The sequence below is a fragment of the Lissotriton helveticus genome, chromosome 5_1 (genome assembly GCF_964261635.1).
Source record: "Lissotriton helveticus chromosome 5_1, aLisHel1.1, whole genome shotgun sequence".
NCBI classification, from domain to species: domain Eukaryota; kingdom Metazoa; phylum Chordata; class Amphibia; order Caudata; family Salamandridae; genus Lissotriton; species Lissotriton helveticus.
The window spans coordinates 1,770,264,749-1,770,283,026 of NC_136065.1; the positions used below are offsets into that span (position 1 = coordinate 1,770,264,749).

Consider the following 18,278-nt stretch of genomic DNA (forward strand, 5'->3'; position numbering starts at 1 on the left):
TCTCCCTGATTCGCACGGTGCATCCTGATCTCCCAGTTGCGGCGGTCTTTTTGGATGCCACTGAGGCTTTCCACTCGGTCGAATGGCAGTACTTATTCTCCGTCCTGACCCGCATGGGATTCCCTAAATTATTCATTTCTTGGATCCAGTTGCTGTATACGCAGCCATCTGCGAAAGTGCTTATTAACGGACGCCTTTCTCCCTCGATTGCCATTACGAGAGGCACCAGGCAGGGGTGCCCGCTATCCCCTCTCCTTTTTGCGATAGCTGTTAAGCCACTGGCCTGCAGACTGCGCCAGCTGCACAGAGAAGGAGCATTTTGTTGCATCCAGCGTCCGATCGTTGTCGCTCTATGCGGATGACATGAAGCTCTTTGTCACTGATCCGTTGCAGAACTTGAATTCTCTGCTGAGAGTTTGTGGTCTTTGGCAGACTCTCAAGGGTGCAAATAAACTGGGCTAAGTCGCAATTCTATCCCCTCACGGATGCAGTTGCAGACTTTCCACTCGACTTCCCCTTGGAGTGGTGTCCTTGGTATTCAAATCACTCGTGACAAGGATGAGACTCTGCGGCTCAACTATGGCGTTGCGATCACAAAACTCACCACATCGGTTGATCACTGGCTTTCCCTCCCCCTATCCATGGCAGGCAGGGCGTCGCTTATAAAAATGGTGGTATTACCTCGTTTTCTATACCTATTTCTTAATATTCCTTATTACCCGGGGGCGTTTTTTTTAAGACATTGAAGACTGAACTGTGTCGACTATTCTGGGGGGGCAAACACCCACGACTACGGTGGTCGATCCTGACTCAGCCATATGATAAGGGAGGTTTCGATATTCCTGACTTTGAAGCTTACTATGTCTGTGCGCAGGCGCATTACGCTTACCATTGGATGATCCCCACACCCTTTATGCCACAACTGGCAGTTGAGGACAGGATCGCAAATCCTCTTCCTCTGAACGGGCTCATACATTGCCCTGTGTCGTCCATAGGAACGCCGTTCACCACTGTTACGTGTACTTAGACGCCTGGCGTCGTATAGCTAGGATGCTGGGCTGTGCCCTGCCATATTCTACTCGTATGCCTCTGTCATACCACCCTAAATTGGAACTACTGCAGGAGAAAGGTTTCCAGGTGCTCTGTCGGCGCCTGCAGGTCATTTGTTGGGGTGATCTCTTCACCGACGGGCAATTCAATTCTGTAGACCTGTTCTTTAAATCTCATAACCCCACTCCGCTTGATGCTTTCTACTATATGCGACTGCGCCAGGGGATGAAGGAGATTCTGCCTGATTTTCCCAGAGAACCTGAGGTTCTGCCTCCCTTACACTTCATGCTATGCTCTTAGGACGGCTCACATTTGGTGTCGGGCATGTATCGCCACGTCAGGGCGTCCAGATTGGGACTAGAAAATTCTGCCCGATCACATTGGGCTGCCGATCTGGCGTCAGATCACTGATGAGCAGTGGCTTTATTGCTGCGATCTTACGGCTAGGATATCAGCCAGCTGTAGGCTCAAGATGATTCACTAAGTTCCTACAAAGGTTGTATTACACACCGGTCAAAAAATATAAATTCCGTTTATCCAATGATGACAGATGTGAACGCTGTCATGCGGAGCAGGCTGGATTCCTCCATTTATCCTGGGAATGCCCCTTGGTCCATGATTACTGGCAACAGGTACATGGTGCCCTTGAATCCATGATCGGAGAGCCAATAAGCCCTGACCCCTTACTGATGCTTTTGGGGTACACACTTCACATCCCTAAAACTTGCAGGAAACTCCTAGATGTTGCTCTGCTACTCTCAAAACGTCGAGTGGCATGTCGCTGGGGCCGCGGTAGATCTCCGAAGTTTAAGTATTGGCTTACAGATGTGACCCATTGTCGGGAACAATCTGCGATTTTTGCTGAGACACTACTGATATCCAGTAGACCTAGGGACATCTGGGGTCCGCTGACCACATACCTGCTTACCCAGGGAGTGGGGACGATGATCAATCTGGGCGTGAGATGCTGACTGATAGGGTCGGGAATGTGGGAACCTAATCAGCTCTCCTTATACCACTTACTGGACGTTGGCTTTATGTTGGGAAACTGGCTATACGTGTGGATATATGGACAGATGCCTAGCACTTTCTATTATTGACTGCTCTTAGTCTGACCGGAGGTCCTACTACCAACCACTGTACGCCTTTGAAATAGTTGAAATGTGATAACTGTATAGTATGATGTTACCTTTTGATACTATCCCTGATTGTCATTTTTCATGTCTGACCTATTGCCTATATTCCTCTGTGATAGTGCTGTAATGCCATGTACTGCTTGCTCTTTGTGAAATAGGTGTTATTACTGCGATCCATGCTGTCCACCTTTTTGTATTGCTAAAAATTTTAAAAAAGTTTATAAAAATAAATGTACGTCTGCCGTGATCCGGGTGCATCACGTCTGAGTTTCCCAACTACGAAGACCGGAAACAAGAAATACAGTTGCCGAGATTGCAACGAGGAGGGAGGCACAAGTTTCCCCAAACCAGTGTCCCGCTCTCTGCGCTGGTATCAGTGCATGGTCTTGGACCTCTATTGTTTGCCAGCGGGGGGAAGGGGGGCTCCTACCTGTACGATGTATCAATAAGGTCCTCCCTGGACCGCACCCTTTGTAGGCCGGGGCGCCGGTGATGCAGTTGCTACATTCTCTGTGCCCCTCCCAGGAAGACAGGGCACATTCCATAGTCAGATTACAAAGCTGAGAATACAACAATCCCAGCCAAAGTGCAGCACCATACGCGAGTGTGGGCAGAATGTCAAGCTCCAAATCACCGCTGAGCTGCTTTGCCGCACGCTGGTGAAGAGCGCGCAGCGGGAAGACGGCACCGTTATTGGCAGCCCCTCCCCGATGGGAGTTCTTCCCCGGGTCCTAAGGCAGGTCGCAGTGTGGACCCGGTCCAAATAGTGCGGTCGGCAGGCTGTTTCCGGTGGAGTTGCATCCTGGACCTCTGTCGTCGCGAGAGGTCCGAGTGTTGTTGCGTTACTCCCCAGCCGAATTCAGCACTGTGGGTCCCGATCTCCGATTCGGAGGAAGGCCCTACTGCGACGGTCCTCGCATCGGTGTCGCCAGACTCCGGGCGCGGGCCGAGATAGGCGGGATTAGCTCTGCAGATGTTCGGATGCATGGAACCACCGTCAGATGATCGGATGGTGCAGCCGGATAGACGTTTGAAGGAAGTTAGGCGGAGTTCTGCTCTACGCAGCCATCCTGAATCGCCGCTTGGCCACGCCCCCGAAAGGAGAATCTTAAGCTCATCTCCACACAGTCTGCTTCCTCCCGACCTACTACTGCATCTTAAAAAAGGCAGAGAGAAAACATTCTTCCTCCTCAGACCTGTCAACACCAAGGACCTCTCAGAAAGCAGTCGACACTAGTCGACACTAGTATCTGCAACAGTCACCACAACAAAGACAGTCAACAGTAGCACCGCCGACAGTGTCAGTTGACTATAAACCGCATGCAGCACCAAACTCAGCACAGTCGATGACTATACTGTAGACACTGCCACAGTCAGTAGCATATTCAACGACTTCCATCGATGCCCCAGTTCACTTTTACATAACAATTTTCATTGACAGCCCAGTAGATTAAGATCACCAAGACTACTTTAAGACCTGAAGTTACCTCTCCTAGTAAGGTCTCCCCTTTACTTCCTAGCCATTTACTGGATATGGAAAACGACTGGCCCTTTGGTTCTGCGCACAGTCCTTTGGAGCTCCTGGTCAAATACCAGGAGGAAGATTCTGAGGATGAGGATAAAGAGCAATACTACCACTCATTCTGCCCCTCCTAGGTGGCATTATTAACCTTATGAATATAACCTGCATCCCCAGCCTAGACATGGTGAAATGCACATGGCCAGTGTTCTAGTGCAAGATCTGCAAGCCATGCTACAGGATTACAAGAGGAGATTTATATATCCCCCACAAAGAGCAGCAACTAATGCTACCATATCCAGCTTCTCCTACCACGGCAATAAATATCCCTCCAGTAATACCCAGGATAACACCTGCTTCCAATATCGTACTGCCTCCTGGGGAAGACTAATCATCCTCAGATGAACAGAGAGAAGAGACCCCTGATCCACAGCAACCTCCAGATGAATGGAATGATACCTGGTCCCTACTCCATCGCTTGTGCCACTGAGGTTTAGACTGGTGGCGCTACTCACTGATTAACACCTGAAAAGATCTGAAGCAGGAAAATAGGGGTTGTTTAGGATCTGATCACTAGATGGCAGAATAATTCCCAGCACATGAATTCAGAAAAAAATATTTAACTACAGCTCTATTGTTATTGAGGCGTAATCTTTCATGTCTCTTTGGACAAAGTTGAAAAATTTCATGTTGCAAGGTCCTCATTGATTGGATGGCCCTTGTTCTAGATGAGTTTTCAACCTTTCCTGTAGCTCACAATAGCGACACAATTACAAAAGTCATTACCATTAATAACCAGCGCAGTCATGGTTACCAATAGTACTGTGCTAAAAGCGTTGTGTGAATTGTATCCATGTGAGAAGCGAAATAATTGCCATAGAAGTATGTTATCTGGAGCTTTGGAAATATCTGCAGTGTTTTCCAGACTACACATTACTTTTCAGAAAATATATTTTAAATATATTTAAGGTGTGAAATAGTATCTCCAAACATCTTATCAGTTTCTGAAACTTTCTGTCAAGCAAGATTTTTTTTGGGTTGAATTAACCTATTTTCAATTATAAAACAAAAGTTAAAGGGAGGTCCTCAAACTGCTTGTTTTAATTAAGTCTCGTGGACATATTCTACCTCACATGTCCATGTGCTGCCATCACATGTTGAAGGCTACAAAAACACAAGAGATGGCTACCATAATGCCAAGGATACTCTGAGTATGTTGGGTGGCCACAGTTAGATTAAGGATGTGCAGAAGGAATGCCAGTGGTGGCCCATGTCTGTACCGAGGCCCAAAATGTCAAGATGGATCACACTGTTCTGCTAAGTCCATGATTATGCCAGGAGTGGATGCAGCTGTGCCAGAAATGCACACCGTTGTGCCCTAATTAGTTTCTGTTTGTATGCCAGTGAGAGGTAGTTCAGAGGATTCTGGTTGTCCCAGTTATCAGGTAATTGGCATGGTTTGCCAGTGGGCAGGCAGTACACCTGGTGGGAACACAACACACATAAACATGCACCCACAAAAGTGCACAGCCTACGGTCATCCCCAGTCGTGAGTGTGACACTTCTATATTTGTGGTGGCTTTTACAGTAGGGACCTGCTTCCAATCATGTCCACCCTGATTGCATAATAGTTTTCCGATTCGATTTTGTTCGTGTTTTGTCTATATATAGTTATTTTCTGTGTTTTGGGTGGGTGACAGTGGAGGGTTGTATGAAACTGCTCCCATATTTCTGCAGTTGGTAAAGGTACTCATTTGCTTGGAAAATGTGTATTTAATGAAGTTATGATAGTGCTGTTCGATGCTTTTGTAGCACGTTCATTGTATATTCAGCCTATGTTGGGTGTATGTTCAGAGTTGGGTCTTAATTTATATTGTTGTACGGAGGTATTTGATGTGTCTTGCAGGCGGTGCCCTTGTGAGGATATAGTTGCCCACCTCTGTCTTTACTTTGTTGTGTTTGATACATCGGCAATGTTCTAATGGATGTTGGTTGTTTTGCATGCGACAGCTGAAGTGATATTAGTTTTAACCAATAAACGTAATCTTGTCGTGATTAACAGTGTCTGTTAGCAGCGGTGCCCAGATATACATTTCTCTGGCTGCGATAGGCTCAAAATTTCCAATTCATGAAGTGTCTATGCTGTCTGGTATCCTCCGTGATCAATGAAGTTAACTTAATTTAGGAGTACTGATGTTTTACCTCCTTAGAGATCATTGAACCGATTTAGGTTTTTCTTTGGTGCTCTTAGAATAACTTTAGCATGGTACTTTCAAATGTAGATTAAAGGGAAGGAAAAGTAATAATGGAAGTCTAAATAACAGCATTTTATGTGGTGATCCTTTGAAAAGCTTCATACATTTCAGCTTGCTTTTTGGGATAATACTAGGGGCCCAGACAGACATAACCTATTATGGGCTCGACACACTTACGTTGAGTGTTTCCAGTATGTGGCAGAGCCACATCCTCTTAGTTGCTGCACTTAATTATGCTGAATTTGAAAAGTTTAATACCTAATTGGACAGAAGTGATATTTGCAGTCAAGTTCGATAGACGATCCAGCATGTCACTATCCATATTTGGTTATTCATGCAGGCATTCCGCTTAGATACATTCTGAATAAGTAGGATCTTAACACTGGCTTGCACTGCTTTGATGGTGCTTGAATTCACCCTTACTAAGACCTCTTCTACAGTAGCCAATAGCACATATTTTTAGGACAAGGAGTGCTTTTGTTAGATTATTCTCGGTTCAGTCACCTTTACAGTTGTTCTTCTGTTTACTCTGCACCCAGGTTCCACACGTTTTGTAGTGGACTGTTTTAAGGTCTACTTGGGAGACCTATTTAGATTTGGAATTTTCTTGGAAGTCCTCTTTTGTCAGTTGTTCAATATCCAGGCAGATCTGGTAAGTGGGAATTTTCTTTTTCTTCTAAATATTATTCTGGCCTTGCGATCAAAGGCCAAGCTCTCCTGTGAATTTAGAATTCACTAGAGGGCTTGGTCAGACTGCAGTTTACATTGTCTGTATGGCATGAAGCATAGATGCAGAGTCCATCTCACTTACCCAGAGTAAAGGCATTTTCATTAGCACTCAAGAAGAAAGCCCACTCTCTGGGTTTGTGGGACATCTGATATTTAGTATTTCAGGTCGTTTGTAATTATTTCTCTTAATTTGTGTGCAGACTCATGCAGCCAATTTCCAAGCATTTTTAAGTCTGGCAGTGGAGTAAACAGAAAACAAGAAGGTGCTTGCATGTAGTAATTCTATTAATGTTTTCCTCTATAGTGTGTAGGTCCAGCGGATAAACTAGTTTTGATGGGACAATGCAGTGTAGAGAGTCTCTGTATACAGTCTTGTACCATTAACAGTCACAAACAAAAAAATATGAAAAATCCTCGTGCAAAACCAACAGATACAAAGTCTGTGCAAGTGGTCAACAGTGCTGATCATTGAATGGAATTAAATGTCATTTATGCACTCCGCTATGAAGGGGCTGAGTAAAATAAAATTGAGCGGGTGTTGCGGAATGGACCATTACGCTTTTAAGGCCTTAGATTGTTCTAGAAGTAGTTATGCCTCTCCTCTCTCACTTTGTTTAGGGCTTGATTGTTCTTGGAGAGGCACCTCCGCAGGATACGCTAGCAGATCGGAGACACCTCCTTGGAGCAGAGGGTAAAGTTGAGAGCGCTCTGACATTGCCTGTTGGTGCAGACAGACTGGTAAGTTTAGAAGGGATAGAGGGACTTATGTAAACAGTGTGTTGAAGGTAAGGGGAGATTGGATCATGTCCATCTCCCATTATGTGGCACTTGGAGTAACAACAACCTACATTGCTTAGGTCTAATTTTATAGAGGTGGTGGTAGGACACATCTTTCTTTTGTTCCAGGGAGCCTCTCCTTTGGAGTGCAGTGAGTATAGTATTGTGTAACTCAGTTAATCAGAAATAGTGGCGAGTCACAGAAAAAGAGCTTCTCTGCCAACAAAGGCTTTCTTAACTGCATTATCCCACCCCCCGAAATGATGACAACCACACAAAAACGACTCTAAGCGCTGCGGTCATTTCCATTTTTCCTGCAGCTTCTGATGCAGATCTGGATTTAGTTCTCACAAACGCATGACTGTGACGGATTTCTACCTTTGACTAAAGTCAAGCCAGAAGTGCGCCCTGATGAATCCAAAGGTGATCAAAGACTACAAAGCTAAGTGTCAGTGGAAATCAGGAAAAGGCCGCTCCTGCTCAAAGCAGAGGATTCAGACCCGTTTTCGGGGCTACACTTCAAGTTTCGTGTAAGTTCAAAATGAAGAAAAACACATAAACCATAAGCGGGCCTCTTCCGAGGCTCGCCACTCTCCCGAGAAGTTGCCAGGACTTCAAGCTCCCCCATGGTCTTTTTCCCGGTCCCCTGTCGAACAGATTATGCAGCTTGTTCAGATGCACCCTGATTTTCTGGGCCAGACTTCGCTTCTGCAGCAACTTGAAGAATTTAAGGATGCCATGCTTTACACCTTCGTGCCCATGGATCTGTGGTGGCTCCCAGATGGATTACTGCTGGCAGGCCCAGAATCCACATCCAGCTATGCCTTTAAAACATACTTGGTGTCCAGCTCGGACTCTGATATTATGCCTGGTGCCACGATCAACCCCGGTTTCTGACATCGAGACAATAGTTGTCAGACTCTGATCTGAATCCTGCCTGAGCTTATACAGAGCTGTGCACATGTTCACCTTCTACAATCCCAGTCTACTTTCCTTCTGACTTGGAGTAGGCAATGCCTTTTGCCTACAGGCTGCCCTCCAGTACTCCAGCAACTAGACTGAGGCCTTTTTCCTATTTTAGATCTTTGCCCTCACACTTTCTTCAGAACAGGACATATTCTGAGTGCTCACATTGGCCCATGTTCTAGCTGCCCTAGATCTAGAAGACTCTATTGTACACTGACTCTGCTGGACACCTATTTTCACATTCCTGCCCTGCATTCCCATAAGTGTTACCTATGGTTCAATGTGGGCCAGGAGCATTGCCAGTTCTACGTGCTCCCTTTTCGCCTTACCAGTGCCTCTCAGGTGTTCACAAAAGTGATGCCGGTTGCAGCATATCTTGAGAGGTTGGAGCAACCAGTCTTCCCCTAACTTGACTGGCTGTTGAAGGCGCGCTCGGCACACAGTCTGTTGTAAACCACTTTCAGACGACTTTGAACCTCCAAATATCTTAAGATCTCGATCAATGTGACGGTCACATCTGACTACTTTGCAGAAACTAGTGTTCATCAGAGCTGTTCTGGATATTGCGATTTCAAGCTTTCCTTCCGGGTCAACGAGTCCAGATCATTCGTGCTATACGCCTGATGTTTCACACTTCTTGCCATTTCGCTTCCTGCTAGTGGACCACACCAGGTGGCACATGCTAGCTCTGCTTTGGAATGAGTTCTCAGTAGGTTCAGCACCAAGGGAACCTGTGTGCTTGAGGAGACTGCAAATGACTTGCAGTGGTTGCTTCTCGACCACGATTGGACAGACAGAAGACCCCTCTTGCTACAGTGACAGTAAGTTGCTATTGGGTTGCAGAGTTTATCTGGGAGAGTTAGAGATCAGAGGACTCTGATTTCTGGTGGAAACCTGTCTCCACATCAACCTGTTAGAGCTGTATCATTCATCTGGCGCTAAAGGCCTTCCTACTGTCCAAGGGGAGGCTTGTTCAGGTTCTCATGGACAACACCCTTACTGTGTGGAACTGCAACACACAGTGTGGGCTGGGGACCTGAGCGCCCTATGCCAGAAGGAGCTTCACCTCTTGAGCTGATTGGAGTAACACTGCATTTCCGTTGTCATGAACCTCTTGACATAATCCTTGAACTTAACACAATAACCCAGTTGGTAGCACCCGGTAGATCACAAATGGCAGTTACCCTCCGTGGCACAGGATATCTTCCATCAATGGGAAGAAACAGATTTAGATATTTTTGCCATGACAAAAAATGCAATGTCAGCAATTTTGTGAGGTGGCATTTCCAAGAAGGCTCTCAGACTTATTCCGGATAGTATGGAGCACTAGATTTCTGGACACCCTTCCACCGCTATCTCTCCCACACCAAGTTTTGAAGATGATCTGAAACAACCAGGCCCTAGTCTCCCTAGTGTATTTGGCAATGAAATTGTGGTATGCAGAACTTCTGGACGTTCGCATCTCTCCTCGAATCAGGCTTTGCTTTCGGGAAGATGTGGGCATCAGTGCACACGTTCCCAAAGCACGGCTCCCTCCATAGCCAGGTCCACCTTGAAGGGCATTATACTGTTATTTTCTGATTTGAGCTATTTTGCAGACTCACCACCTTAGAAGGAACTGCTTTTGCATCTATTCTGAAGATGAGGAATCTGAATTTAGAGCCATATCCATCAGAAGAAAGTTACTGACCTTTAGTAACCTTCTGTCTGGTGGATATTCTAACTGGATAATCCTTGCCTCCCTCCCGCCACCCCATTCTGTGAACTAATCTCCTTTTCAATCTGAAACAATCCCACTCTAGGAATCTGCATACTGGTATCCACTGTATGTTGGGCTCCACGTCAGAGGTCACAGATCTAGTCAAGAAAGAAACTGATGTCAACACTTAGGGGTGGTGCTTATATGCAGCTCTTGTTACTTCTGGGATGGAATGAAGTAGATGAAGGTAGTCCAGTCTGGCATCTGGGATATTCTAAAGTTGCAGAATCTTCAGTTCGGATATCCACCAGAAAGCGCATTGCCAAAGTTATGTAAAGTTTGTTTGTGCTTCAGCAAGCCTATCACTTAATTTCAAAACTGTTACAGGAAGAGAACTATAGAACTAAAATGTATAGTTGCTGATACCAGTTTGTACAAGACATTTATGTTAGATTAGGGATTGAAAAGAACCAAAATAAAGCTCTTGTATCAGGTTGAATTATCTGCTTATACCTTTTCCAAATGCCATGGCATGTCTTATCCAAATGCAAGGTTTTTCTATTTGCAAAGAATCTTCATGTATCTTTACCTTGATTGACTGCTCAAGTGAAACAGTGATTAATCTTTTGAGTATTCAGTCAGAACTTGTAGGTGAGTGCCCTCCCATGATGCCTGTAAAGTGGATGCTATAGGAGTGGTTATTTGTTAATTTTCTTGTCGCACCTGGCCTATATCTTCTGCCACAGGCAAAAATCTGAAACGCAAAGACCTTAGAAGTCATTGCCGCGATCCAAGATGACTGCTTTCTTGATAAACTGTTGAAAGAAGTTTCTTCATTCTATTGCTCCCGGGAATGGTCAACACATTCATAGAGTAGAAGACCAAATGTTTCTCATTCCTTCAGATTTGCTATGCCAGTGCTTCTATTTAGGTTTTCGTCAGTCTGTCTGCCCTGGAGGCTTCAATTCAGACAACATCTTCGCCCTAGAATGTCTTGCAAATTTCTCACCCTTACTATGGGCCACCTGAATGCTTATGGTACACACATCTGAGCCTACAGCTGCCTAACCACGCAGAAGTCTTGTCCAATATTGCATGTTACCAAAAGATTTTAATCTACTCCTATAATTGTTTCGTCCAAGGCGTGATCCAATAAGGGAGATGCAGATGCTTGCTTTACCGAGGGGTATACCGATTCCAGGCATTTGCAGTTTCTAGATCAGTTTATGTTTGCAAACCACTATTGCATTGATACGAACTCTAGAAGGGAGGGGTAACTATCTCGCTGGACACGCCCCTTTCACCACCTGTATCATAGTTTTCTATGTTAATTGTCCTAAGCCCCGTTGTGGGGGTAAGCTTGCTACTCTCAAATTGTTAATGAATTTAAAAACGAATCTCATGGTGGAAAAACTACTCTATTATGCTTGTTCCTCGTCGTGCCTTTGCTCTCAAAGTTCATAAACTTCTAGGCTAGAAATAGGACCAAATATGGAATCGGGATCTCCACAGATTCTCTGTCGGACCTCCAGAAAGGAGCTGTCCTATAGAATATGCTGCTGATGATGAGAGAACTAGGAGGACAAGGGCCAGCTTTTAGTCTGGTTTGTCTCCAGCCTTTTTTTCCCCCGTTGGTTGCAGTTTTCATTTTTGAGTGATTTTTCTAATTAGTATGATTACAAAAATAAAGTTACTCTTAATTGTTTTCAATTTAGTAACTTCTGTATTTTAAAAATGTGTTGAGGCCCCCACCTCTACGGAGCTATTCGGTTTGTGTGATCTCAGAGGGAACCAGTATTTCAAGCAAGTTATTTTTTTCTCGTTAGCTTGAAAGAATTGCCTATGACGTCTAGGGGCACCTATAATTTTTCATTTTCATTGGTATTTAATGGAACAGTATGAAGACGTTCAGCACCTATGGTGTGGCATACATCTTTGTGATATCATGAGCTTTACTAAGTATAAACATTGAACAATTACTAAACATTATTAACCGACAATTGCCATTTAACTTGGATAAGCACAATGGGTATCTTAATCCAGCACTTTATAGATTAGTTGTTTGTTGCTTTCTATTACTTAGTGTGCTCTGGCAAAATGAGTTACAAATGGCGCTTTCCATCAATAGTTAAAGCAATAAGAAAATTATCTTGGACATTTGTGGCATTGAAGTTGGTTTTAATATACAACTGTATTTCTAAAGAACCTTGGATTTCTATTGTCATCTTGTTTATGATGGACAATGTTGGAACCTGGGATGACAGGTCACCTAGGGTAGCCTGGCCTAGGGTAAGACATGCAATTCTAGAGGCACAAGTGTGAAGGTTGCAAACCACCCAGCAGTAAATCCACGCAATAACAGTTACAAAGGACACTACACCAATTTGTTAGGAAAATATGTACTGGTTTATAAAAATAATATTCTCTTTGTTTTAGTTCTCAGTATTCACAATTGGAAATTACACCTTTAATCAGGAGAAGTTAATAACACTTTTCTGTCCGTGGGGAAAAAGAAATTACAGTCTAAACATTCAGATGTCATGAATTCAGAAATGCTTACTTTTAGTAATGTGAACTCATCTCAGTAGGATTACTTTCAGCAGTATTACCTTGCATTAATGATCAACAACAACAATTCATCTCATTACATTAACCTGCCAAATCCACAGGCTTTGTCTTTACTACAGTGTTAAACTCTTTTCCTCCCGTATCTGCACCTTTATATACAAAGTGAATGCACACCCAGTGAAATGTAGGGAACTCACAAGTTCTCAGTAAGCATCAGCTACCTCTATAAGTGTCTGAAGGGGGGTCCTCAGTTGATAGGAACTGTCAGCGCTCTTCTGACTATAGATTCAGCCCCCCTGGTTTCTGGCTTGGTAGATGTCTTTCTCAGACCTGTCTCAAGGAAGCTGGAGTTATGTAACTATTTCCCCCACCTACTAGGGCACAGCTCAGGAGTAAAGACGATCAGAATGTCGGGGCACCTTTCTAGGCACTAGGATTCGTGATATGAATATCCCCAGAGAGGGCTCAGCACTTTCCCTCCTCACCCCCACTCTCCTTACTGTCTGTGTGTCTGTCCTGCCCCAGTCCCTAGGAGTGGGGGCTGACACACGACTCCGCTGTAAATGCCACCGGCAGCGGTAACGGCCGCCTATCCCCGCCCAGCCAGCCTCTCAACCTTGGTGCTGGTGTGGTAAGGATTGATGACGGCGGCCCTTCGTTCCCTCACTCGCTGTCTGAGGGCAGGCGCCAGACGAGCTGCCTCTGGTCCGGCTATGGCCCAAGTTCCCCGCTTCTCTGGGGATGTAGGCTGCACCTTCGCCCCTGTCCTCACCGGAATCGGAAACGCTGAGGAGACCGGAGACGCGTTGCCGCTTGGGAGCCCCTCGCTCCTTCCAGACGTAGGCCTCAGCCGCGCAGGCGCGGGGGAAATCAGTGACACGGCCGGCGCCGCCTCCTTCACCCGGGAAGTACACGCCTCTGCCCTTGCGCGGAGGAGCAGTGTCTCGCTGCTGTTCTGCCCGCCTCACGTTCAATTTCACCGCGGGGCTTTGACAGCTGGCAGCGCCACTCTCCGCGGACTGTACACCTCAACGCCCCCTCACGCCTCCCAGTAGAGACGCCTCAGCAGCACGAGATGCCAGAACACACCAGGCACAGTTCTTCCAGTCCGGGTAGGCTGGAACTTCAGAATGAAGGCGGGGAGCCAATTACTAAACCAATGGGGGGTTTGAAGGTGGATGTAGGACACTGCCCAAAACGGGAAAGTGTCCAAAGTTCTTGATTGCTTGACTGACCCAGATTAATGTCAGACCAATGAAAGGGTTTGGTCAGGAGCACAAGGGGGAACGTCTTCTGAAAGATGTTGTCAATCCAGTAGACCAACTAACTTCTTCTAGCGCGTCCTCCTCCTCACACTGCTGCCTCTCTCCTCTCACACTCTGGACTACACAAAATGGCTCCCTGACCCCTGCCCTTTTATAGATAACCCACACAGAGTCCAGTAGGGTCCAGAAAGTTCTGGAAGGCCCAAGGTTATCCTATGGGGCAGTCTAAGATGTGGCAGTTGGAAACAGTTAGGGCCCTCCATTTTGTGAACTACTGCATTTTCCTGACAGAACAGGCCTCTAGGCCTGAGGTGAAAAACTATGAGGGAGAAAAGAACACCTATCCCCTTGACCAACACCTAGAAAAAGTTAGTGGACAAAAATTATTAAAGGTATGAGGGCAAAAGGGAGACAAAATAAATAATAAATTGGAAGGACTACGCAAGAAGCCAGACAGGTCTAACAGACAATAATTAATTTTAATGTGTATTTCATATCCACTCAGCATATTAAAACATGTTATATTCGTCATTTAACCAACCGAATATAGGTGTCATTTCAAAATAAAAGTTGCTAATCTTAGGAAAAGACTACTAAGATCGGTTTCCAAAATGGGTGTTCTTTCATTAACGTGCATTTTTCACACATTCATGTTTTTTGAGTATGGTCTACTGAAATAATGTTCTAAAAAATGTATTCAAATTGGGGAACCAAAGTAGCAGAAAAGGACTGTATTGTTGAGTGCAGTCATCTGTCACCCAACACAAACAAATTAGTGGAGTCTTAAACTAATCGCTAGAGATAGGAGCCTCTACTTTTTGATGCCTCAGTCAGTGGCTCATTGTATCTGAAATCTTTTAATACTTGAGCCCTCATGTACACACTATTGCTTCTATTGTTTTGTATAAATATTGATAAAGCAGGAGCACTTTACATGCTGTCCTTTGTTAATGTTTTTTCTGTGCAGGTTGCTACCAATTCCAGTTTAGCTGCCTGTCCCAAATCTGAGTCTGCCTCCTCCAAACCCTGCAGTGCACCAAGACCGGTCAATGGTGTAATCAATGCGTAAGTTGTGATCTAAGAGCTTATAATGTGTTTAAAATCCAAAAGCAAGAAACATGCTTCCAAGGAGAGGTCACTTGCTTGTCATGTTAAGCATGTGGTTATTACTTGGGGAATGAGTACTGGTTTGAAGCAGTCGTTTAATCCACAGGTTACATACATGCTATTGCGTTACCTGTACATCGCTAGAAGCGTGCAAAATATATCTACCACTGACAGCCAATCCTCAAAACAATTATAATGTAATAACATTATAATTGTTTTAAGACAAAAACCACGAGGGCAGAGATTCATTTTCTGTTGTGAAATGCTTTTCAATTAAAGGGTCCTTTTCAAATTGCCAAACATCACCAACCCCAATAAGGAAAAGATAAAATGTTATTATACCTTCATGCCAAAATCTTCTTTCCCAAGAACCCCCATATTCAAACCATTGCAAAGAAAATCAATAATTTTTTATGCGGGGTCGGTGGCCCATGAACCAGATTTCAAATGAGGTAAGGTGGTAATTCCCCTCATTTAATGTTCTAGTAGAAAAGGAGCAGTTATAACAAGCATAATGAGAAAACAATATTTGGTAATTGTTCCAATTTTGTATATCTTGCTCTTTTCTACATGAAGCAGGTGAAGTCTTGTAAAATCTGGACTTTGGCCCAAGCTCTGCCATGTATATGAACATTGAAGTCCCACATGTCAAAGGAACTTGGACTTTTTGTTCATCTAGATAGGTTGTAGTAACTGGCCCTAAATATTGGATTGCCTTACATACCCCATTTCTACCTCCGTTTTGAAGTTGTTGTTCAGACCTGACTAAATATGTAGCACAAATGCTAAATTCTCTGAATTCTTTTTTATTTTCATACTCCTTTCTAGTCTTCAATCTGGGCTAGCATCAAGGACTGCTGGGGATAGCTGTGAAGCCGATGAGTTTGCTCAGAAAAAACAGCGTTTAAACCTAGTCCAGTCTCCCCCTGATAGCAGTTGTGTGGCAGCTCGTACTCGGCCTGTCCTGAGCTGCAAGAAAAGGCGGCTGGTGCGACCAAGCACTGTCGTAGCACTCTCTAAAAAGGTGAGTGTTTTCTCTCAAGACGTACTTTGCACTCAACTTTCCAGTATAATCAAAAGCTTGCAGCAGTTTCAAATTCCATGTCTGTTAGAAAGCTTATTTCAGCATTTAAATAATGTTTTAGCACTGCATTTATAAGATTTTTCAGACCCCAACAAGCTAGGAATTTACTTGACCATAGAACATGACTGCATATGTTTGGCCAATGATTATCATGAATGCTATCTTCAGTAGAAAATAAACTTCGATACCTTACCCCGATTGCTTTGCATATTTATAGTTGGCAATAAGGAGCTGTCCCTAACAATGGAATAATGGTCAGTATACCATAGGTTGTAACATGATTTTTTACCTTTAGGAGTAGTTTTGCAGCTTTTTGAATGTGTTTGGTTCACGTGATCTACAGGTGCATTATTCTGCCCTCTAGTGGGTGGGTCCAGGAAATGCTTCATTGTAGGACCTTTTTAGGTCTCGGCCTGGCGAAAAGCAGCGCATGCGCTGCTTTGCCATGCAGAGGACCTTTTGGAATTGATACGATTCCAGCGTGCACGCGGTGAGACAAATGAGACCAAAGATGTGCACTCGGGGACTTTTCCCCTTTTCTCGCGGCGTGATACACTAGGGACTTTTTTTTTCTTGCCGCCAGTAAAGGCATCTTCTTTCCTTCCCATGATGAGCCGCGCTTGATTTACGAGATATCAACTTACAATAATTGACTAAGCCCATACAAGTAAATTAAATCTGCCCTTTAAATGAAACATTCAATTAGTGCCTTGGCACCCTCTGGTGGCGAAAGTGGTTAATTATAAAGACTGTTAATATGAAAACGGATAACCAAGCAATGCTGTGCATGCCTTTGAAATCTCTCTTCAAAGCGGCGCGACCTTGTAGGAAGCTGTTCGCAGTTACTTCATCCACAGACTGTTGAAGCCTAAACAGGCTGGGACAGAAATTGTGCAACAAACGCAGCAAGAAGAGGGGTTGGAGATGGTGACCGCGTATATGGCACGTTTGCCAGGAGGAAGCTTGATGTGCTCGGCTGCTATATTCTAATCTTCCATTTAAAATCCTTTTGATTCTTAACATTTTACTGCTGACTATGGGCAAAAATTAACGGGTAACAAGACGTTTGCAGCGCAGAGTGTACAAGTAATAGGAATGTCAACTACATTGATCGGTGTTTGGTGAATAGGATTTCTCAATCTACACAAAGTCATGACAGACATGAACAGAGAGGGCCCTTTCCGCATACAGAGTGGGGACCACGTGTGCATTAGAAAGGACTGCTTCACTTGTTTCTACAGGGCACCTCAGCTGTGGAGGCTGTGCTGGCAGACAGAAAACAGTTGCATACAACTCGACAGAACCGCCAGCAGGGGTGAAACCTTCCCGCTCCCAACAGGCGTAGCTTGTGCCTCACATTTCCTTGCCATACACAACAGTTCAAAATGCAAACCCTGAGACTGGCTGCCTGCCCCGACTGACTGAAGGCTAGGTGTTGCAGGAGAGGTCTCGCCTGGAGGTAACAGCACTGAATAAATCTCTAAACCCCCGAGAAACTGCCTTTTGGCTGGGGGAGGCTGGGTGGTGCAGGACAAGTGCCTCTCCTAGAGAAAACTGCACTGAGTACATCTCTCTGCCCACGAGAAACTGCCTCCCGGCTGGGGTGAAGCTAGGCGGTGCAGGACAGGCCTCTCCTGGTGGAAACTGCACCTAATACATCTCTGCCCATGAGACACTGCCTCCCAGCTGGGGGAGGCTGGACGGTGCAGGAGAGGGCTCCTCTCCCGGAGGAAACTGCCCCAAATACATCTCTCTGCCCACGACAAAAAACTGCCTCCCAGCTGGGGTGAGGCTGAGTGGTGCAGGAGAGCCTCTGCTGGAGATAACTGCACCAAATAAATCTCTCTGCCCACCAGCAACTTCCTCCTGGCAGGGCGAGGCTGGGTGGTGCAGAACAGGCCTCTGCTGGAGGTAGCTGCATCAAATACATCTCTCTGCCCACGAGAAACTGTCTCCCAGCTGAGGAGGCTGGCGGTGCAGTAGAGGGCTCTCACAGAGGAAACTGCCCTGAATACATCTCTCTGCCCAACAGAAACTGCCTCCCGACTCTGGTGAGGCTGGATGGTGCAGGACAGACCTCTGTTGGAGGTAACTGCACCGAATAAATCTCTGCCCACTAGAAA

General features: G+C 45.2%; 1 protein-coding gene across 5 annotated transcripts in view; it reads left to right on the plus strand.

Moving 5' to 3' along the window:
* Window positions 1-18,278, plus strand: part of KANSL1 (KAT8 regulatory NSL complex subunit 1) — a 1,096,983-nt gene that overhangs the window by 698,537 nt on the left and 380,168 nt on the right. For 4 of the 5 annotated variants that reach the window (XM_078645034.1, XM_078645035.1, XM_078645037.1 and 1 more), the window contains 3 exons: window positions 7,308-7,427; window positions 14,932-15,029; window positions 15,900-16,095. In XM_078645034.1, the coding sequence (XP_078501160.1) occupies window positions 7,308-7,427; window positions 14,932-15,029; window positions 15,900-16,095 (414 nt within the window). The remainder of the gene's footprint in view (window positions 1-7,307; window positions 7,428-14,931; window positions 15,030-15,899; window positions 16,096-18,278) is intronic. The other variant, XM_078645039.1, reaches the window with a different exon arrangement.